This window comes from Mycteria americana, chromosome 6 (assembly GCF_035582795.1).
Source record: "Mycteria americana isolate JAX WOST 10 ecotype Jacksonville Zoo and Gardens chromosome 6, USCA_MyAme_1.0, whole genome shotgun sequence".
Lineage (NCBI taxonomy): Eukaryota > Metazoa > Chordata > Aves > Ciconiiformes > Ciconiidae > Mycteria > Mycteria americana.
In genome coordinates, this window is record NC_134370.1 from 23,183,660 (window position 1) to 23,206,143 (window position 22,484).

The 22,484-nt window shown below is 51.4% G+C and overlaps 2 protein-coding genes across 7 annotated transcripts; one reads left to right on the forward strand and one right to left on the reverse strand.

Annotated features, from left to right (window-relative positions):
* Positions 1 to 385: 385 nt before the first annotated feature.
* CUEDC2 (CUE domain containing 2) lies at positions 386 to 17,924 on the forward strand. Of its 6 annotated transcripts, none has more exons than XM_075505013.1 (10): positions 387 to 505; positions 1,683 to 1,810; positions 9,959 to 10,052; positions 10,920 to 11,063; positions 11,944 to 12,005; positions 13,464 to 13,597; positions 14,728 to 14,898; positions 15,242 to 15,303; positions 16,952 to 17,012; positions 17,393 to 17,924. In XM_075505013.1, the coding sequence occupies exons 3-10, from the start codon at positions 9,979 to 9,981 to the stop codon at positions 17,537 to 17,539; spliced, it is 855 nt and encodes a 284-aa protein (XP_075361128.1). In that variant the 5' UTR covers positions 387 to 505; positions 1,683 to 1,810; positions 9,959 to 9,978; the 3' UTR covers positions 17,540 to 17,924. The 6 variants fall into 6 exon arrangements, with proteins under 6 accessions (XP_075361129.1, XP_075361128.1, XP_075361124.1 ...); XM_075505010.1 differs by lacking the exon at positions 17,393 to 17,924 and adding an exon at positions 1,374 to 1,520 and having other exon boundaries at positions 415 to 505; positions 16,952 to 17,165; XM_075505014.1 differs by lacking the exon at positions 17,393 to 17,924 and having other exon boundaries at positions 386 to 505; positions 10,967 to 11,063; positions 16,952 to 17,165.
* Positions 17,925 to 18,001: 77 nt separating this feature from the next.
* On the reverse strand, positions 18,002 to 22,053 carry FBXL15 (F-box and leucine rich repeat protein 15). Its single transcript, XM_075505007.1, has 4 exons — positions 21,922 to 22,053; positions 20,838 to 21,088; positions 19,594 to 20,096; positions 18,002 to 19,217 (listed from the first exon to the last, which is right to left on the reverse strand). The coding sequence occupies exons 2-4, from the start codon at positions 21,018 to 21,020 to the stop codon at positions 19,028 to 19,030; spliced, it is 876 nt and encodes a 291-aa protein (XP_075361122.1). The 5' UTR covers positions 21,021 to 21,088; positions 21,922 to 22,053; the 3' UTR covers positions 18,002 to 19,027.
* Between the last annotated feature and the right edge of the window lie 431 nt (positions 22,054 to 22,484).

Here is a 22,484-nt window from a genome sequence, read left to right on the forward strand (position 1 = left end):
TTGCGCTTGGCAGGGAGGAGAATATCACTCGGTCTTTATCAGGGTGACTCCGCAAGGCACCGCCATGTTCCCGGGCCCCACAAAGACGCTTTTGTACCACCCAGGCCTGGGCACGCTCGCGGCTGCCACCCTGTGCCTTGTTTTGTTTCCTCTCTGCCTTCGCCTCAGGTGCTGCCCCGTACCCCGCTTGCCTCGGGGCCCCAGCCCGGACACTGGCAGGGACTCTCCGGGGTACACCGATGCTTGGGAGGCACGCCGGCTCCTCAGGCCTCCGCGGCGAGCGGCTCGGGGAGGCACTGAGCCCGGCGGTGAGGAGAAGCCGCCTCGCGGCTCCTGCCCACAACCAAGATGGCGGCGCCGGAGCGCGCCAGGACGAGCCGCTCTACCCTCCCGCGTCCGCCTCTATGACTGGCGGCGGGCGCGGCCACGTGACGCTTTCAACCGCGCCGCGCGGGACCTGCGCCGGGAGGGAGCGAGGCCGCGGCGGGGGCGCGCGGGCGATCAGGTGACCCCTGCCCCCACCCCGGCCGCCGCCGCTGGCGGCGCGCGCCCCCGACCCCTCCCGCCTCGGGGCCGCCGGGAGCGGGGGAGCGGGCGGCGGCGAGCGGGGCCCCCGGGGCGGAGGTGGCCCCGGCAGGCCGCGCGGAGGGGCGGCGGGCCGGGACCCGGCGACCAGCGGCGGCGGCCTCCGGGGCCCCGCTGCCGGCGGGCTGCGAGGAGCCGGCCTGCAGTCCCCTGTCACCGCCGCGGCCGGTGTCCCCGCGGCGGCGCCTCGGGGAGCGCGGGAGCCTGAGAAATCCGGGCGCTTGGCTTAATCCCGGGCACCGCAAGGCGGGGACGCGCCGGCAGGTGCGGGGAGCCGGCCGCTGCCCGGGGAGAGGCACCGGGGCGGGGGCAGCGCCCGCAGGCCGTGAGCCGCCCGCCACGGGCTGGGGGTCGTGCCGCAGCCCGGGGCTGGGCGATGTACCCGCACGGGCGCCTGCGGTGCGAGCAAAAGCGTTTTGCAGGTGGCGTGGAAACTCGGCCGCGGTGAGGGGCACCGAGGGGCGCGTGGTGTTGGGCTGGAGCTCGGTGGGCTCATGGAGCTTGTTTTGGGCGCTCTGTTGCCAAATTCTCACGCTCCTCTGAGATAATTCTTGCCCGCTAGTGAGGGGGAGCAGACAGAGCGAAAATAAATAACGTCCCAAAGTTGCCCAGCCAACAGTTGGGTATAATACTATAGCTCAAGATAAACACCAGCCGCTTAGCCAGCGTGGGGCTGTGCGGTGCCGTGGCCGTGTGCCACAAGCACGCAGAAGCGGCAGCAGGGAAACCCAGCGCGAGCTTTCTGGCCTGTCCTGTTAAAGCCAGCAGAAACAAGTTCTGTTTCACAGTGGCGATGAGGCCACCAGTGCTTCTGGAATACACCCGTGATGTTCAGAGACCACTGCAGGCCTTAGTACAGAAATTGTAAATGTTGAACAACATCCCAACGTGGCAGTGAATTTGAAGGTTGACAAGTACGCTGTTCTCACATCCAGGTTAGCCTTTCACATAGTACATGTTATTCCAAAGGATAAAGCTGTACCCTTTGCATTAGGGGAAGCAGTGACAAGTGACATAAAGCATAAAGACACCAATCTACAGAGAACGATTCTGTTGTGCTCCCTGTCCAGCTAATTCAGCTTTCCTTTCCCATAAAGGGCTCCCTCATTCTTGGCTTGGGCCAAGCAGTCATAGGATGGACCGTCGACCCTTCTGCAGGCACTGAAGTGACTCGTAAACACTGGTCGTGAGCCGAGGTCCTCGCACGGCCGATAATTCTGCTCAGGTAAGGGCCGTGTGTCGGCAGAGCACTACCCAAGTGCAGCTGGCCACTGGCATTACTATCTTCTATTACTGTAATTTAGTTGGGACTAAGTTATTAACAAAAGCCTTAATTTTAATGTTAGAGCATTAAGCAGTTAATTGTGTTAACATGCACAATGACCTCAGCCTGCTTTCCTATAGCAACCACACCATGAAAGTCCTTTCAGGGACTTCTTTAGCAAGCAAAACAAAAAATGGGAGCACTGAAATTACATCTGTAAGGTATTACTTAGCCTGGAAAGTTTTCTTTTAAGCCAGCAAAGTTTCAGGAGGTAAAGTAGTTCAGTGGAATATCGCCACAGCTCACTCTCTGTCCTGCAGGTCTGGCTTTTGAGAGATTTCCTCTGAGGCTGTATAGCACAGGCTACACTGAGAGCTCCTTATATCCCAGGGATCCGTACTTCCCCAAGCGCAGGCATGCACGCACACACAGAGCTGTATGCAATGTGCTCTGTGCTTTCTCATAACAGGTTGTCATGGTTTAGCCCCAGCCAGCAACTAAGCACCACGCAGCCGCTCGCTCACTCCCCCCCGGTGGGATGGGGGAGAGAATTGGAAGAGCAAAAGCAAGAAAACTTGAGGGTTGAGATAAAAACAGTTTAACAGGTAAAGCAAAAGCCACGCACGCAAGCAAAGCAAAGCAAGGAATTCATTCACTACTTCCCATGGGCAGGCAGGTGTTCAGCCATCTCCAGGAAAGCAGGGCTCCATCACACGTAACGGTTACTTGGGAAGACAAATGCCATCACTCCAAATGTCCCCCCTTCCTTCTTCTTCCCCAACTTTATATACTGAGCGTGATGTCATGTGGTATGGAATAGCCCTTTGGTCAGTTTGGATCAACTGTCCTGGCTGTGCCCCCTCCCAGCTTCTTCTGCACCTGGCAGAGCACGGAAAGCTGAAAAGTCCTTGACTAGTGCAGCAACAACTAAAACATCTCTGTATTATCAACACTGTCTTCAGCACAAATCCAAAACATAGCCCCATACCAGCCACTATAAAGAAAATTAACTCTATCTCAGCTGAAACCAGGACAGTATCCACCCCTTATTCCATTCCATTCCATTTACGTCATGCTCAGGTCTCACACTATCCAATACATTCTCATTACCTACCGTCACCCTTCCCATCCTTTGATATAATACACACATATCATTCCCTTAGTCTATGGACCACCCCTACAAAATATTTGTAAAATGTCCATAAATGTCCACAAAATGTCCACTGAGTTCATTTAGTCCATGACTTTGGGCTTCATCTCTTATGGTTGTTACTCAGGACAGGAGAGGTGGTGTGTTGTTTGGAGTTATTGGGCACCAAAGCCAGCTCAGGTCAGGTCACTGCTGCACTTGCACTGCTTCTTGTAAGGCTTGTCCTCCATTTGTTCAGGTGGTTCCGGCTGTAGTAATTCCTATAACATGCAACTCAAATCATGGGTTACAACAATTTAAAGGTATATCCATTACAATGTCCACCCCTGGTCCTTTTGGGCCAGGTTATAGGGTTTAACATTGCAATAAACTCCTCCCCTTGCTCCTAGCCTGGCTAGCAACAAGGGGTTCCTGCTATAGTAATTCCCACAACATGCAACTCAAATCCCGGGATACAACAATTTAAAGGTATTTCCGTTACAATCTCCACCCCTGGTCCCTTTGGAACAGACCATCAGGTTTAACATTGCAATGAAGTCCTCCCCTTGCCCCTGCTCCAGCTTGGACTTATCCACAGAATGTAGTACCTTCAGAAGTAAACTTGCTCCAACATGGACTTCATCCTCAGCCACAGATGCTTCAAGGCGCACCTTATCCAGCATGGACTTATCCTTGGGCCACAATTCCTTCAGAGGTATACCTGCTGTGGCACAGACATAACCATGGCCACAGATGTTTCAAGATATACCTGCTCTGGCATGGGCTAATCCATGGGCACAGATGCTTCGGAGTGTTCTGTTCCCACGTGGATTCATCCACAGGTTACAGTGCCTTCGACTCGAGTTCACACCGGAGTTCCAGCCTGTCCAGTACAGCAGCACAGAAACAGCAGTGATGCCCTGGCCATCTGCCAGCCCAGACGCATGGTCTTTGCTGTTATCAAAATGTTCCTAGGCACAGCAGAGTAAGGTGATAAGCAGTACAGCAGCACGGCAAGCAGTGAAAGCAAAAAGCAGCCACTAACGAGCCCTAGACTCTAAGGTACAGTAAGGCAAGCAAGCCTATGGCAAGCACAGAAGCTTGCTGATTAATAGCTAAACAGCAATAACAGCTATAAATTCTATCTGGCACATTCCAATCAAATCTGTCATTATCTCAAACCCTTCGTGCCCCACGTTGGGCACCAAAAAGGACTGTCATGGTTTAGCCCCAGCCGGCAACTAAGCACCACGCAGCCGCTCGCTCACTCCCCCCCGGTGGGATGGGGGAGAGAATTGGAAGAGCAAAAGCAAGAAAACTTGAGGGTTGAGATAAAAACAGTTTAACAGGTAAAGCAAAAGCCACGCACGCAAGCAAAGCAAAGCAAGGAATTCATTCACTCCTTCCCACGGGCAGGCAGGTGTTCAGCCATCTCCAGGAAAGCAGGGCTCCATCACACGTAACGGTTACTTGGGAAGACAAACGCCATCACTCCCAATGTCCCCCCTTCCTTCTTCTTCCCCAGCTTTATATACTGAGCATGACATCATGTGGTATGGAATAGCCCTTTGGTCAGTTTGGATCAGCTATCCTGGCTGTGTCCCCTCCCAGCTTCTTCTGCACCTGGCAGAGCACGGGAAGCTGAAAAGTCCTTGACTAGTACAGCAACAACTAAAACATCTCTGTATTATCAACACTGTCTTCAGCATAAATCCAAAATATAGCCCCATACCAGCCACTATAAAGAAAATTAACTCTATCTCAGCTGAAACCAGGACACAGGTTTTCAAAGAGAGCACAGTGAACCATCCCTGTCCCATTACTTACTTAAGAATAATTACTGAAACTTGAGCTAAAGGAACCGTCTCAAGGTGTTTTAGTCAATCCCCCAGCAGAATCAGTTTTACCTAAACTTTCTCTACCCTCTTCTGAGAAACATCCAAAGTGTGTAACACCCATCTCCTTCCACATGCAGAAACCTCAGCTCATTGGTAGGCAAATTTATGATCTCGTAAAAGTTGATATACATCCGAATGGCAGTTCCTCTCAGCTCAGAAACATTTTCCTAAATTGCTCTCCTCAAGTCTGTCTTGTTAATATAAAGTCCAAGGCACGATCAATCATTCCCATCCCATCACATTGGCCATTTGAGAATCATTACTGAAATTTGAGTCAAAAGAGCCTTCGGAAATGATCTAGCTTTATGCAAACATTTCAGATTTTCACCCTTTTTTTTTTTTTTTTAAGGAAGGCAGATTCATATGAATTGTACAAAAAGCAGCCAACTTTTCTTGAATATAGCATAAACAGATATTTCAGGCACCACAAAGATAATGTTACTTTTAGAGGGGTATTATTTCTGCAGCTGTTTTACAAAAAAAAACCCCAAATTTGACATTAACATGTTGGGAAGGAAAATGCAAGGGTGATGGAGATTATCAGGTTCTCAAGACAGACAGTAGGGTGGCAAACTCTGTTGAGCTGCTGGCCAAAGTATCTAGTATAGAAAATGAATAATTTTCCCATTCACATTTTAAGAACTAATACAACTTTTCTCTGCCTGAGGTGAGGAAATAAGTATGCCACATGATAGTATGTGGATCAAGTAAGCAGTCCTGATATTTCAAACCAAGCCTGTCTTAATGAGATGACATACAGTGCTCCAGTGCTCATTCTTTAATAATAAACCTCTGTGTTTAAAGACTGTCTGAAAAGTGACAAGGATTTCTGAGGGTTGAAGGTCTCTTGTTCTGACAGTGCAAAACTGTGAGGCTCTAGCTGAGGGCAGAGCAATAGGAATACCATTTCTTGACCGTACGTTTTAAAAAATAGATTCTGTGCAACATGTTAAGCAGACCCCACATTATAATGACAAGAAATGCAGAAGGACTTTCATAAACATAATTGAATCAGCTGTCAACTACTGAAGTGATCTTAAAATCCACATTACAATTATGGCTGGAAGTTTAAAGCAATGATGCCACCTTTTCAGTAAAATTGAGCTCTCAGGAGAGTGATTTCTCATGCGTTTGGGTTTTAGATCGTTCAGTGCATTATAAATCACTCCTCCACAAAACTCTGCACATAGGATAAGCCCTTCTAGTATATCTCCACCTTAACTATTGCAGGTCACCACTGGAAAAAAATGTTGCATTTGAAGGTATAATACATAAGGTGGTGTGGTGTCCTGAGTTATGTAACTCTAAACTTGGCTATGTGGGAAGGAACATGCAGCAACATCAGTTTGTTCCTTGAAGAATCTATTTCAAAATGTTTGTACAAAGGTTGTTAATCAGCTCCCTCTATTTCAAGAAAACACCCACCAAATCTGAAAGGCCGGAGGACCTTCAGGACTTGTCTTCCACAAGCCTCATTCAGCCAAGACCATTGTGCATTACAGATCCCCCAGATGTTAAGTTTTGTAAGGACGGTCTCTTTTGAGTCACCATCCCTGGAGGTATTTAAGATGTGTAGATGTGGTGCTTAGAGACATGGTTTAGTGGTGGACTTGGCAGTGCTAGGTTAACGGTTGGACTCAATGATCTTAAAGGTCCTTTCAAACCTAAATGATTCTATGATTTACTGGGGAATAAAATCTCTCCCCTGTGGCAATAAATGATCAAATGCAAGTGCATTTGTCTGCTTGGTGCCTCTGGTTTTATAGGAGTAGAGATGGGTTCTTCAGGAGAAAGGGCAATGGCTGACCCTTGAAGAAATACTTGATCACCTAGCTGCTTTCTATCCTTCAGTGTAGGACTGTGCTTTTGTCATTTAAAGGGTTTCCGTTCTTCAGAGGCAGGCTAGAGGTGGCAGCTTGCCTCCTCTGGATGTAAACCTTAAATTTGAGTGTGCTGGTGGATGGATTTGTCTGAGATGCCAGAGAGAATTTATACCCAATGATTAAAACCTGCTGCCTTCTTTCCACTCACAGACACAAGGAAATCGCTTTTGTTCAGCTACAGCATGGTAACTTCACAGGAAAATACCTGAATATTTTCAAACAGTTCACACCAGAATTTCTTGTGGTTGTCAGAGGTTGGGGAATGGATTCAAGACCAATTAGTGACTGGCCATAGCTACGATACTCCTGTTGCTGAATTATTTTTTTCTGTGTTTCTCTTGTCCCAGTCTGACACTTGCCTGCAAGTGCCTTTGATTAAGGAGATGAGTGACTTTGCCTGTTCTATTGATCAGAATAAATTACCAGCAGCTAATTTATGGACCTCACAAAAGTGCCTTTGACATGGTGAATTGTGCTCTGTTGTTCAGGTAATTGGGTTGTCAGGAAATGTTATTGGTTACTATACAGTTATCTCTTACAGAATATTGGCCTGTTTCACGGAAATGGACAAAATCTTTTAGACTTCCGGTTCCCAGGATGTCACAAAGACTCTGAGTAAGAAGGAAAGAAGCATTCTTCTTGATAGTAGCGATGGTAGAAAAAACGTTTTGACTGCTGTATGTTGATTTTCCATCCCTGATTTCTTTAAAAAGAAAACTATTTTTCTTGTACTTGCAAGTTCAGCGGGCTTGGTGGTTGCCAGCATTTGCAGATTCAGCTTAAAATGTGGGACAAACATGCGCTCAGGACAGTATTCTTGCCAACAGAGAGACTCAAAATCTTATCATTGGCTTTTTGATGTCTGAGGATAGAACAAAGCTCACCTTTTTTCTGTGTATGTTGCAAAGATGACAAAGATAAAATTGGTTCTGTAACACCACTACAGAACACACAAAACACACAGAAACAACAAATGGGGAGTGGAAAAGGTGTTTTTACGCATGGTTGTTTTTACAGCCAGCTTCCACACTTGCAGGCCATGACATCTGCAAAAGTGAGAAAAATGCAAACAAGGGATCCCAGTGAGGCTGAAAAATAAAAGCTCGGGAGCTCACTTGGGGTGTTTGCTTGAAGAGCTCCTACCTGAAAAAGTCTGGGTTGTTGTTTCCCTCTAATGCTGTGAAATGGGAATTTTCTAATTGAAATTACAGGAGGCAAAGAAACTTTTTAGCTTAAGACTGAAAACAGCAAACAAATAATCCTTTCTGATTATGCCTTCCCCTGGCTGTTTCTGCACGTGCTGTGTTTGAATACATGTATGTTGGTCATATAGTGGTACGGCATTTTTAACTTGTTGTTAATTGCCCCAAGTGAGAGACACATATGAAGAAGGGTTTGGCTTCTTTTTTAGTTACTGGATCTAGATCAGTAGGAGGGTTGATACTAATAGTAGCTGCAGGAAAGTTTAGGTGATTAGATGGCTTTTGTGTTTAGCTTTGAACACAGTGAAAATTGGGGCAGTTCTTCTATATGAGTATGTCTCACTGTTTGTGTCCCGCTGCTGTGAGGTTCTTTCCATATTTGTCTCCCTGCTGCCCGAAGGGAATGGCACTGACACAGGGATTCAGTAAGAGATGGTCCTTCAGGTAGCAAAACCTGCATCTGTTCAAAGCCCTGAAGAGTAGAAGAGCACAGCGTTTGATGAGGAGTCACTGTAGGGAGATGCAGTGTGGGATGCCCTATACGCAGCAGAGCACTTTTGCATAAGCCCATGTCACAGCTTTCTCCCTCAGTATCGAGAGTCAAGTCACTAGACCCTCAATGTCACCATAGCCGGAGGCAGGTCTGGCTGGCTTGGGTGTGCTCCCCGGGCCAGCCACAGAGGAGTGCATATGTGCTTTTGGCACCTGCAGTGCTGGCCAAGTGCAGCGCGGAGCTTGAATGGGCCCCGAGACTGCAGATGGACCTGCCAACAGGCTGCTGGGCTTTGGTTCTCTCTAGGTCCCACAGGAGCAGTGCTGAGCACCATGGGGTGGTTTTTCTTTACATCCTGCTAGCTCTGGAAGTCTCATCTCTGGAAATGCCAAACCTTTTCAACTCCCATGGGAACCGTCTCTCAGCAACCCACATGACTGCTCTGCAAGGTCTGTGTCAAACAGACCTGGTCAGGTCCTGGTGTGGTTGGAATGAGGGAGCTGCACTGGTAGGAGCATGATGACCTTTGGAGGCTCTCTGGCCGGCGACCACATCAGTTTCTCTACACACAGGGATAGTTTCCTTCCACGGGAAGAACTCGGTGCTTACGCCAGGAGTTTGTCCGTCCAGCAGCTTTGTAGACCCGAGGGGAAAGGAATGGTTAAGGAACGTTTTTTCTCTACCCGATTCAGTCCAGGCCCAGTACTGATAGCTGAAGGAGGGCTGTGGGCAGCCCCCCTCTGCCATTGCTTCTGTAGGAGCTCTGTGATTCTTAGAACTCCCCTGAGTTTTGGGTTATCAAGCGCCCCTTGTTGCAGCTGCATCAACTGCAGAATGGCTCATTTACCGAGCACAACAACGGGCTCCTGTTTGGGCAGGATTCCACTGGCAGTCCATGCCTGACCTGGAGACCTTTGATATTTTGGCTGGCAGACTAGTTGTCTGTGCCCTGCTTGGTATTTCCCTGTAAAATACGCTCTAGGTTGTCCTTTCTTTAGGAGACATGACCCTTCCTCCCACTTGTTTTTGAATCCAAGCATCACTGCGAATGCTCTTAGCTGGAAGGTCCACCCCTTTCTGCACTGAGCCTGCAAAAACACTACCCGCTGCTTCCTTGCCAGACAGCACAGCATTCCAGCTCAGGAGGTGTCTCTGAGGTCCTGCAGCTGGACACATCTGCATTTCCAGCTTTGCTTCCTGGAGGGGACATTTTAAATGTACAGTACAGCTGCATACTGCCAGCATCAACACGAGCAGGAGAGGCCCAAGAAACTGGGCTGCTTTGGGCTGGTATTTCCAGTGGATCCTCATACTGCTGCTTTTTGTGGACATCTTTGCCTCTGTTACCCAGGGATGACAAGACATATTGGAGGAGTTTGTGAATTGTTCTGATGGGAAGAGTACACTTGCCTATACCATGCTTACCTTTTGATCTTGTTGATATTTTGGTCTATTTCTTGCCTTTGAAATTACGTGGAGTTTTCTTTTTCCTCCTCTTTTTTAGAGAAAAAGGTTGAGAGAGACATGGAGCTTGAAAGAATCATTCGAGACACACTGACATGCTTCATCCAGGCCCACATCCCTGCTGCAGACCTCAGGTATGTTGAGATAGGAAGATCCAATATAATTGTTTTGGCTTGAACTCTGTGCTAATTGTCCCCCTCCTCATTATACTGAACTCCAAGTGGAGCTTTGTAGCTTTCCTGTGCTTTGTGTTGCTTTTCCTTAAGTCAGATCCAGGATGCAGGTAATTTGCACAGGCTCTTATGTGAATGAATGCTTGAACAACTATCTTTTAGCATTGCAATCTAGCAATGTCATTTCTTTGACAACCAAGATGATTAATTTCCTATCCAGTAATACACATTAGAATATGGGATTCCCTTCATTCCACAGTGCTTCCAAAGGGCTTTCTGAGCAGCATAATGCTATGTCAGGGCTCTCCCTATTTTGAACTCTGCCTGCATGCAGAGATACAGCCACCTTGAGGCTGGAACACAGCAGCTGGTTTTGCAGCTGGCGGCAGCAGTGACACAAGTGTGAAGAGCAGCAAGCAGAGAACACTGTATCCCACAGAAATCGCAACTCGACAGAATATGATGACCTCACCTGAAACACCAGTCAGCATAGAAAAGTCAGGGTTTGAGCACTTGGAATATTTTGGTTAGCTCAGATGAAGCACCTCCAGGAGCACAGCCTCTGGGCGGATGCTGGGGCTTTCATTCAGTGCTGCCCAGGAAGGAGGACAGCATGCAGTATTTTATCTGTAAATGCTTCCCACTCAACCACTGACCACCTTGCTACCTGGCTTTACTGGTGGGATCTGCCCATAAGATACAGTCCACATAGGTCCTTCTGCTGCTCTGTTAGAAAGACACAAGGTTAGGGGGAATGGGGATGGAGGCAGAGAGAAAAAATGGGCCTGTTGACCCTGCTGCCATGTCCTGTGTTCTCTCTGTCTCCAGTGGGATGGATGATGTTTTCTTCTCTTACATCACGGGTGTCCTGGAAGAGCTGGGCTCACCAGAGTCCTCTGAGGAGACCTTTGACATGGACACCTTTGTGGAAATGATGGAGGCATATATTCCTGGTTTTGCAGAAATCCACAGGTATGTGAGTGTTTGTCGTGGTTTAGCCCCAGCCGGCAACTAAGCACCACGCAGCCGCTCGCTCACTCCCCCTCGGTGGGATGGGGGAGAGAATCGGAAGAGCAAAAGTAAGAAAACTTGAGGGTTGAGATAAAACCAGTTTAATAGGTAAAGCAAAAGCCACGCACGCAAGCAAAGCAAAGCAAGGGATTCATTCACTCCTTCCCATGGGCAGGCAGGTGTTCAGCCATCTCCAGGAAAGCAGGGCTCCATCACGCGTAATGGTTACTTGGGAAGACAAACGCCATCACTCCAAATGTCCCCCCTTCCTTCTTCTTCCCCAGCTTTATATGCTGAGCATGACGTCATGTGGTATGGAATAGCCCTTTGGTCAGTTTGGATCAACTGTCCTGGCTGTGCCCCCTCCCAGCTTCTGCACCTGGCAGAGCACGGGAAGCTGAAAAGTCCTTGACTAGTACAGCAACAACTAAAACATCTCTGTATTATCAACACTGTCTTCAGCACAAATCCAAAACATAGCCCCATACCAGCCACTATAAAGAAAATTAACTCTATCTCAGCTGAAAAAGGACAGTGTTACTGCTTTGTATGTGCATGCCATGCACTGGGGGCCTGGACCCAAGTCCCTAAGTACCATAAATTCTTTTGTTATACCCACTTGAAGAGGTATTAGTACCAAACCATTATGATTAAGTCAGGCTTTGCCTGAATACACAAATGCTAATCCCAGTACGGTTTACAAGTAGGTCCTTGGCCATCTGAAATACCAGTTTATTTTATTGGGCTTCCCATCAAGCCTTGTCTTTCTATAAAGAAGTAGCCAAGGAGGATAGGCTGCTTTTATTCCTCACACTAATTATACAGCTTCTGTCTCTTGCAGTGGGGATGTTTGTGAAATGATGTTCTCTCTGTCAGAAAGGCTTGGTGAAGCTCGCAACAAAGGTGAGTTAGACAATTTCAGCACAAGAAAGTATATTCTGCACGTTTTCAGTATTAGCGTTTGGAGTTGAGCAATGTCACAGGATAAAATACAATCTTGTTTGCTACATTTAGGATCTCATAGGGTAGCCTGAATTGGTTGACAATTTTTTTTTGTGATGTTCAGTCGGGTTTTTGATATTAATACATGGGAGGTTTGAGTCATATGGAATACTGTCCAAGACATACTGGGGTGAAGAACGCTGGACCAGATCTCCAGATACCTCTGTTGAAATCAAATCCAGAGTAATAAGGAAGAAATAGCAGATACACAGCTGCTTGTTGAAATTCTACTGTAGGTTAATTCTGAAAGTGAGGATTTCTGCCTGCCTCTGATAGCCATCTGCCTAAGCGACACTACCACTGGGCAGCCCATGTCAGGTGCATCATCAAATAGAGAATCCAGCTGATTATGTGTATCACATCTAGACTTTGAGTATCCTCAAAGCTTGCTTCCCATTCACCCATGAACCCTGGCGCGGATGCAAAATCAGCAATGATGTGCTGTAGCCTGCAGTATGCAGGACTGCAGAAGACTACAGTACCCCAGTTGCCCTTTCTAACCTCAGCATTCCCAGATCAGCTGGATTGCTATATTTATCAGCCCCAAAGGTACTTCCCACTAAAGAACAGATGGGTGAAATGCCTGGATATTAAACCTTTCAGGATACACCAGCCTGGGGTTTGCTTATCTAGCAACATCACTGCTGTCTTAACAGGAGCCAGAAGGCTACACAGCATAGAACAGACAGTCCTGTCTTATCTTACTTGCTGCTTTCTTGAACTTGACAAAACCTACTGCTCTGCTCTGGTCCCCTGCATCCTACCCTTTGAGGATCCTGATATAGCCAGAGTGTGGAAGGACAGCACCATCCCAGTTTTAGAGAGGACAGGACAGAGAGGAAATGATTCTTCTTACAGTGACACAGAAAGAGCCTGTAAAGAGAGATGCATCAGAGTAACCTGATCACAGGATGTGCTGGCTCACATACAGCCTGGGGACTACCAGTGTGTATTCCCAAATTTAAAAATCAAAACCACACCTTAGTTCAAAGTTAGAGCAAACACCAGGGGATTCTTAGAAATGTAACAAAAATACCATAGTATCCACAGCCAAAGCGCTAGAGGGCCAAAAATTGACAGGTAGAATAGAATTTGCAAGCAGCCTACACCCAGTAAGGCCTGGAAATGCAGCCCTTGGGCACTCCAGCATGTGCTAGCGCTGCCTTCCTGCAGGTCAGTGTGAGCAGAGCTGCAGCTGTCCTTGCTGAGGGCAGGAGGAACAGTAGTGCTTCCCAGTCTTGTCACTTAAGAAGGAATTTGCTTTGGCACACGATGCACTAGCAGTCTAATGCCAAGAGAAAGCACAGAGCTCTAGCCTTAGTGGGACTGTTCCTCAGGAGATATCACTATGTCTTTAAGAAAAACCTGGCCAAAAGGCTGTGGAAAGCGGGAGTGAAGCACCCTCTGAAGACCTGACCAAGGGCCAGGAGCCTGGAGCTGGAGCCTGCAACGGGGAAAGGCTGTGCACTCCAACAGACGGAGCTGGGGCCCAGGTATGAGCACCCTGCAGAGGAGCAGGAGCACTGGGGACAGTCACCCGGCACTAGGCTACCAGCACCGCCTGAGGGCATTTTCTGGCTCTGGAAGGAACCACAGCATAGGCTGTGACACAGCGTCACTGATGTCTGTGATCTCCTCCATTGTATGGCCTGAGCAAGACTTCTGTCAATAAGTGGAAAAAGAAAATTACGTGCTGACAGAAGGGGATGAGCCATCATTCTGGCTCATCCTTTCCAGCTACTGGAAAGGATGAGCCAGAGCAATGGTTGAGAGAGCCTGTCCCAGTGCCTTCAGAGATCCCACAGCAGCACCGTGGGGCCTCCTCTATAGCATTAGCCAGGCTCCACCCTGCTTCACCCTGTTCCCCTAGCCTCACTCCACAGTTTGAGCTGGATCACCATTTCTCTCCCCAGCTATTGTGCAGTATCTGCACAGGAAGCAGTCACGTCTGGGTGTCAGTCCCGAAGACGCCGGTCCCACCCTCTATGACCTTCCTGAGCTATACAGCACTGAGTCATTGGCCCAGCAGTCCTGATCCTGAAGCACCATTCAGCATGACCCATGCTACAGGCATTGCAGCACCTGGCAGATCCCCCCACCTCTTTCCCCCATGCTCTGCTTGCTGTTTCTCCAGTACTAATCCCTTCCGGCTCTGCAGCGCAATCATTGTGTCCACAGCCTTCTAGCAAATGCTGCTGCTGCACTTCCTTATGATGTAGTCACAGGTCACTCTGTTTAGCAGTCCCTTCCCTTTCTGATCAAAGCACATACAACTTCACAAGGTGAGCAGAGTTCAAGCGTTCACACCATAGTGTCTAGAAAGCTCACTCCTCAGGAGACATATAGCATGGCCACGCAGGTGAGCCAGTTCACAGCAGCCCTACTTTAAAGAAAGTTGAAATGCATGGGGAGGAGATTAAGGAAGAGTGATGCTTTCTCCTTGCAAAGATGCAATCCCCTCTGTTAGCTTCAGGAATGGGATTTAGTTACACTCGTAAGGAGAGAGAGAGTCTTCAGCCAAGAACAAGCTCAATTTCCTGACGACACAAAACTAGAGAGGCCCTTTTCAATAGCCCTCTCCTCACTGTATCCCCAACTTACCTCTGTCTCTTTCTCCAACTAGGAAGGTGATGACTTGAAGGATGGGGTGGAGCTGCTGCTGGAGATGTTCCCAGCCTGTACTGTGAGCCAGGCAGAGAAGGCACTTGCCATGGCCTTGGGGAACTTGGAGGAGGCAGTGCAGTTAATGGTGGAGGAGAAGGTGGAAATTGGCCCAGCAGGTGCGAGTGTGAAGGTACTGTACTCTGAGCTGGTGGCAGCGGGCCAAGGAGCAGGGCAGAGCTCAGGGACAAACAGGTGTCCCAGCTGTCTGCTGCACATGGAAGCTTTGACCGCAGGGACTTTCTGCAGAATAAGCCAGGAGGATCACCCAGAGCAACAGCCCCTCTCCCTCCCTTGGCTGTCCGAGTACAGGCTGTGCCCACACCCGAGCCAGCACCCAGCAGAGCTGTGGCTGGCACCCCGCTTCTCACAGGGGCTGGAGTGCTGCACCAGCAGCTGGGCTCACCGAGCTAGCAGGGGGTAGCTGTATGCCCCACATGTTGTGTAACTCACGTGCCTGCCTTGTCTCCTCCCAGGAACTGGCACGGCCCCGCAGAGCACCCAACCACGAGGAACTGAAACAGGTTATCCTACAGAAGTAAGTACCCAGCAGCAAAGAACCCCTTATTCTGCTCCCAGTGAAGGAGGAGGTGGCAGTTCAGGGAAGGTCAGAATGACAATGTGGTCTATAAAGAACTTGGGGTGTACAATGCTTAGAAAGGATGCTGTGAAGCTGATTTGGATATAGCCGAACACATCTAAGCACAAATATAATCAGGTGGGAAAAAAAACAGGTTTGGGTTTCTTTTAGAGCTCTGGCACAGAAACGGGTTACCTGCACCGGCTGGGTCACAGCACTGGCTGTGTGTGAGGTTTCAGCCTCCTACAGGTATAATGTAAATCACAGTACTGTCAGGTGAGGTCCAGGTTAAAGGTTCAAGGCACAAACATCGTGCTGCAGCTCAGGTAACACATGGTGACTTGTAGAACTACAGCAACTCATTCATACCTCCATCCTTGGAGACAGTCCAAACAAGGCTAAACATAGCTTTAAGAGACTGCCTGTACAGCAACACTGGGAAGATTAAATCTCAGTTGCTGAAGGTATGAATTCAATGCATTTAAAGAAACCTGTCTGAAGTCGCCCTGTGGACTTCTTGGGAACAAAAGTGGCTTTAGATTGGTTTACCTTTATTCATTTCCAAAAGCATTTAATTCTCAATAGGAGAACCCACACTGGTTTCATTGATCTGCTTTAAGATCTCAGCTTTCACGAGTATCTTCCTGCAGGCATGCAGATTCCACATGTCTATCCAGTCACATCTTTTCTACCACTTCACATCCTCCCCAGTGACAGAATAAACAGCCAATGGGCTAGGGAAGATAAAGAAAGGCAAAATGGCATCCAGGCAGAATTAGCAATCCTTGTCCTTGCCTGTCTCCTGTGCAGGCTTGTTTTCAGAGTAACATGCAAGGGAACAAAAAAGCACCGGCTGCTAGTTATGTTTCTGGGAACTTCACTTTAATGACATTTTGGCAACATCCTGTACTTTAAACATCACTCAAGCACAGGTACAGAGAGCAGATCACCATAGCTGAAAATACACAGGAGCACCTATACTAACTACTGAGGGAGAAGTCATGGTCAGCTGTGCTGTCCACCTGCTAAACCAGCACCAAAGTCTCAAGAGTAGTAACTCAGCAGTACAGCAAGCAAATGCTTGGGCCCTGATGTTTCAGTCACACAGGGAATGAGGTGATGCTTTTATGAAGTCGCTTCCAGCACAGACCTGTTTCGTAGTCAAGTAGTAGGTGGAGTGTAAAAGGAACATGGACTCTTCAGGGCAGAAGCAGCCAGCTTGGTCCTGTAATCTCACCTCTGTCTCCTTTGGATGCCATCACGCAGGCTGAGAGGGAGAAAAGCTGCCCCAATGGCAGAGCACACCAGACCTTGGCACCTCTCTGTTCTGCAGGGGCTATCGGCATTCTCAGCCTGAGTTTTCAATACCCTTCACATACGGCCAAGGATGCTACTCCAGGAGAATCTTGCTGGATTCTCACCAGAAGGATGACACGCTTCTTGGCTGTTTCATCCAGATGGGAACGTTAAGTGCTTCTAGCTGCAATCTAGGCAAGTAGGACACACTGCACAGCCACAAACCAGCCCGGGGAGAAAGGACATAGGCTGTGAATAGCCCCAGGCAATGCATGTTAACAGTGTTCACTAAATGCTTCTTGTATTTCAGATACATGATGGTGGATAGTGCGGATGATCAGAAAACACATCGGCCAGCTCCACCCAAAGAGGTAAGAAGAGCAGTCCCAGCTCAGCAGCAGTTTGAATGTCCTTTGGCTACAAAGTTTAAAAATCAGGTCACAAGTCCAAAAAGCAAAGGGGCAGGCCAAAGGCAGGACCATTCAGAGAGCCCACTACTTAGCGAAGAGGGAAGATTAGCTTAGCTAAGGTGCTACAGGGTCTGTACTAGCGTGGCTCCTGCTCCCCCCGCCATCAGACAGCTTCCTTCCCAGTTTTGGCTAAGATTCCCAACACAAAGGATGGGTAAAGCAGCCCACCCTAGTCTTCCTGCATCCACACCACAGAGCACAGCTCTGCTTCTGCTTGTCCTTTCCCTTTCCATAGCAGTGTGGCTGTCCATCCACTTGGTGTTAATGTCTTTCCTCTCCAGGCTCCCAAGAAGTTGATCCGCTATATTGATAACCAGGTGGTGAGTACAAAGGGAGAGAGGTACAAAGACATCAAGAAGCCTGAGAGCGAGGAGATGAAAAGAACCTACATCAGCCTCAAACCAGCCAGGAAGTACAAGTTCCACTGACAGCCAGGTGCTCCTGCTCTTCAGCCTCCACCTCACTGGCCAGGCATGGCAGGATGGACACGTGGCACTAGGGATGAGGGGACTCCTCCACCTGCCACTAACTGGAACTAACCTGGGAGCCAGGACACTGCTTTCAGCTTCCTCAGCTAACCCAGCTGACGAGGAGGAGCCTGTTCTCCTTGTGTAGCTGTCCCTCTGCCCCTAGGGGCACACCGCAGTGGCTTTCTGGGGCCTGGGCATTCTCTGCTATTCCTTGCATGGGACATTTTTAGATCTAAGATGTGGCTTGTGCTTTTGCAGCAAGCTTTTTACAAGTCTGTGTGCACTGTTGCTTTAAATTGAGTGCCAGTGTTAATAAAGATGATGTGAGTTAGTGTGTAGTTCAGCCGGAGCATGCATGTACTTTACAGACACAACCTCCAATCCCTCTTGGGGCCAAAGATAGGAGCAGGGTCACCCTCTCTTCCCCTGATGACTTCTCTTCATCGTGTTCACCACAAGATGCAGCTGCTGTTTGGTTAACCAAACAGTTAACTTGTGGATACAAGGGCTGAGGCTGAACTCCAGACCAGAGCTACGCTCTCCCTGACAACTCAACCTGCAGCACTCCACAAACTCCAGCTGCCAGCATGGCCACGGCTCCTGCCATTTCTCACCACTGTTGAGTGCCAAAGCTCCAGCCACACAACACAGAGCAGGATATAGTAGCAAGCCTGGGCGCTACTGAAATGTTGAGTCAGAATCTGGAGGAAATAAATGGCAATGACCAACTGCTTTCAGTGACAACACAGCTAGGTTTGGTGCTTTTCTGTCAGTGAAACTGCAGTTAGGAGCATGTTCCCCCTGGAAAAAAAAACTCCCACCTTGCACCAGCCTAAACCACCATCCCAGGCCTGGACAGACACACTGCCTGCGCCAGGGCCATGGCAGCCCTTTGGTGCCAGACTGGCCAGTGGCCATGGGCTGGAGCTGGGCTCACTCTGCCCTCCTCCTGGGGCCCAGAGGGGCCTGCCCTCTCCCAGGAGGAGGGCTGGCAGCTTTTCTGCTTTCTGCTCCAGCTGGCCTGGTTTGTTTCCAACAGCTCTGCTGGCATGTCCTGCACACCCACCCTAGAGGACAGTCACCATCAAACACTCTCCTGCTCTCTGGACAGCTGCCACTTGAGAGATTTAAAATACAACAAATAATAAATCCTATCTATTAGCTGGCCTGACCAAGGCCTGTTCAGCACCATGGTGTTCCTGCAAGTCACTCACTCTCTCCACACTACTGCAGAGGGAGTTACTTTCCCCGGAGGTACCAAAGAAGCCCACTCACAAACACCCAGTGGCTGCTAAACAGCCCCAGAGGAAAGAGTGAGCCCCACTTGGGCCAGCCTTGCCAACGGGACCGACCTCTCCCTCTGCACATCTCTGCAGCAGCCGGTTCCGGCATCCTCCCGGGATCCCAGCGTCACGTCAGTCCCCCCCCTCCCCAGCAGCAGCAGTTCTAGATCTGGAGGTTAATGAAAGGGGCAAAGCCAACCACGTCCTGCAGGAGAACAAGAGCCCTCTGCAGCGGAGGCTCCACATCCAGCTCCACCCCACGGCTTCGGAGGACGCTCAGGCTGGACTCAGCCACGTTGTGGCAATGCTTCACCTTCAGTGAGCGCAGCTTGGGACAGTACTCAGCCAGGACCCTGCCAAGAAAGACAGCACACGCAGGTTGCAAGCCAGAACTCCCGAGTGCACCACTTGCCCTCTTCTCTACTCCCAGCAGCCCAGTGCTCACAGTTGTGCCACGCATGCACCATCCTTTGGGAGCAGCACCCTGGTGGTCTGAGAGAAACTCAAGGGACATGGTCAGATCCCAGACCTACCCTCTGTGACATGCCATGGAATTTGCTGTTAATAGAACACAGTACCTCTCCTGGAGGGCCTGCTAGTGGCTTCTCCCCTAGACTGAGCTCTTACTGCTTTCAGCATGAAGAAATCTGACTTTTCTCTCTGGTTCTCCTCCTCTCCCCACCCCAGACACCTGCCATCCCCACCCTGGCTCTCCATGTTGCTCAGTACCTGATGGAGTCATTCTTGACTCGCAGACACCCCGTGAGGTCCAGGTGTTCCAGCTCGGGGCAGCACTTTGCAATCTCCTCGACCGCCACATCGCCCACATTGGCATTGACAGCCAGCGACAGAGATTTGAGCCTGCCGCACTTCTGCGCCAGGTAGCAGATGGCCTCGTCCTTCAGCTGGCGACAGGCTGTCAGGTCCACAGCCTCCAGTGCCTTGCAGTGGTCAGCCAGGCTGCGCAGGGACAGGCTGTCCACCCACTCGCAGTGAGCCAGGGAGAGCCGGCGCAGGTTGGGGCAGCTCAGCGAGATGGCCACCAGCGCGTGGCGGCTGAGCTGGGCGCAGCCCTTCAGCTGGATCTGGTGCAGGTGGTGGTTCTGCCCGATGACCGGGAGCAGCTCCCTGTCTGTCAGCCAGTCGGAGCAGTTCTGGAGCGCCAGCTGCTGCAGTACTTCGTTGTCCTTCAGCAGGTTAACGAAAGCAGCTCGAGGGATAGCAGGTCTGATCTGTGTGAGGAACCCAGGAAGAATGAGGCATCCCTCAGGGTTTCAGATCAGCCTGATTCTCACCAAATACTCTCTCCCCTTCTCTCTTCCATTGTGACAGTGGTGACCAAAGCCAACCCCTCTCCTCATCCCAGGTCAAACCCTGCCATCAGGCTCTCCTCCCCTCATGCCAAGGCTACTGCCACAAGCTAGAAGATGTTCTGGCTTCTCCATCCCCCATCATCACCCCTGCATTCATATACTTGTGATGGGCTCTGCACCTCTGCTCTCCAAAAACTCTTTGCTAGACCACTCTGTGTCCTCACAGAACAGCAGCTACTCCTGTCTTTCCAAGTCCCAGGCAGTGTTTCCCAGGGCCAGCACAAGCTTTCCCTGAAGACCAGGCACAGAGTTATCTCCCATCAGACCCACCCTGTTGTACAGCCTCCATGAGGACCAACAGGCCATGCCACTCCAGAACTGGCTTGTGTTTCTGCCAGCCGGTGCCCCATAATGGCCTAGGTGGAGCTTCCAGGTTCACTCCTCCCAAGGCCTCTTGCTAGAGACACTGGCATTGCTGGGCTCTGAATCACCGCTTCTCCTCCCTGTCCAGTCTGACACCCAAGCCATTAACCCAAGCTCCTGAGCAAAAACCAGCCTCCTTGCTGGGGTTTTCTTCTCCCCACATAGTCAGATGCTCCCCTGCTAGCTCCAGAGCAGTAGGACATCTGTGTCTCCCCCAGCCTCAGAGCCATCCAATACCTGGCTTGAGTCAAAGCAGCGCATGTTGGCCAGGTACAGCTGGATGAGAGACTGGAATGACTTGCTGACCCTCTGCAGGCTCAGGAGCTGCTGCAGTGGCAGATGACAGAGGATATGCGGAACCAAGATGTCTTCCCAGGGCAGATCCAGGAGGCATCCCCTGGAGGGGGTCAAACTCATCATCAGACGCCAGAGAGCCAGGCTACGGTGGGAGCCAGGCTAGATCACCTCACACCTACTGCCGGGTGCCTCTAGGAGGAACAGCCAGAAAGAAAGACTCAGCGACATCTCCCACAGTCAGCCCACAGCATAAAACCCCTTGGCTAGCCATCAGTGGGGCACGTGCCTGCCACCTACGTCACCTCCTCCCCAGCCTGGGACGTTCACTGCTTAGGCATCCGAGTCCACCTGCCTGCACTGCCCTCCAGGAAAGCTCGGGTGAGGCTTTCCACCAGCTGCTTAAGGAGACCCTGTCCCTCAGCAAAGCAGCAAGTGACTGCTGCAGCATTACCACACCACCCGCACGGTAGCTGTGCCGAGCTTTCACGCCTAAGCGTCACCCTACCTGGCAGCTGGCCCCCTGCATCCAGCGCCGAGCCACTCGGGCACCTTGCGAGGGGGAGAGGGCACGCACCTGCTCCTTCCCGCGGGGAGCAACAAGGCTCCGGGCTCCCCCCAGAGAGCTCTCCCCCCGGGGAGCGCGGACACAGCGTCTCCGCGGAGATGAGGCCGCAGCCTCGGACGCCGAGGGGAAGGGCAGGAGCCGAGGAAGGAGCAGAGGGGTGCCGTCAGCCCGGGGCCCCCCGAGCTGCGGCTGGAGGCCGCAGTTAGACTCGGCCCCGGCAGAACCGGCGGCTGGGGGGGCTTCGCCCGCGGCCATTCCCCCCTCGCCGCCCCACGGGGCCCCGCTCGGCCCCAGAGCCGCCCCAGGGCCCGGCTCCCGGGCTGCCCCGCCGCCGCAGCGGCGAGCGGGCCGCGGGAGCCCCGCCGGGGCCGGGGCCTGCGCACGCCACCGCTCCCGCAGAGGCCCGGTGGCGAGGGGGCAGCCCTGCCCCCACCTCCCCCCGCCGCCCCGGCCCGGTACCTGCCGCCGCTCCATACAGCTGCGCCCGGCCCCACCCCCGACGCCGGCGTCCACCGTGACGTCACGCCGGCGGGCGGAAGTGCGCGCGCCCCACCGCCACGCCCCCGGCCCCGCCCCCTTACCGCGCCCCGGCGGCTGCGCGCAGGTTACCGGGGTCCGGCCGGGAGGCGCGGGGAGTCCCCGGACAACGGCGGCCCCCAGGGCGGCGGGGAGTGCTCGGCCCTGCCGGGCCGGGGCACCGGGCGGAGGAGAGCGACTCCGGCGCTGCGGGCGGCCCAGCGGGGCCCGGCGGTCACAGGTCCCACCCGTGCCCCAGCGGCGCCCGCAGGCTGCTCCCAGCGACGCGGCGCTCACGCCGGCCCCGGTACCCCAGCTCCCAGTGCGCACCAGCTCCTCCGTGCACGCCACCTGTCCCGGTTCCCCAGTTACCCCAGCGCACACCAGACCCCCGGTGCACACCAGTTCCCCGCGAGCCCAGTTCCCCAGCGCACACCGGTTGCTCCAGCCGCGCGGCTACCCCGGTTCTCCGGTGCACACCGGCTCAGGTCCCCGGTGCACACCGG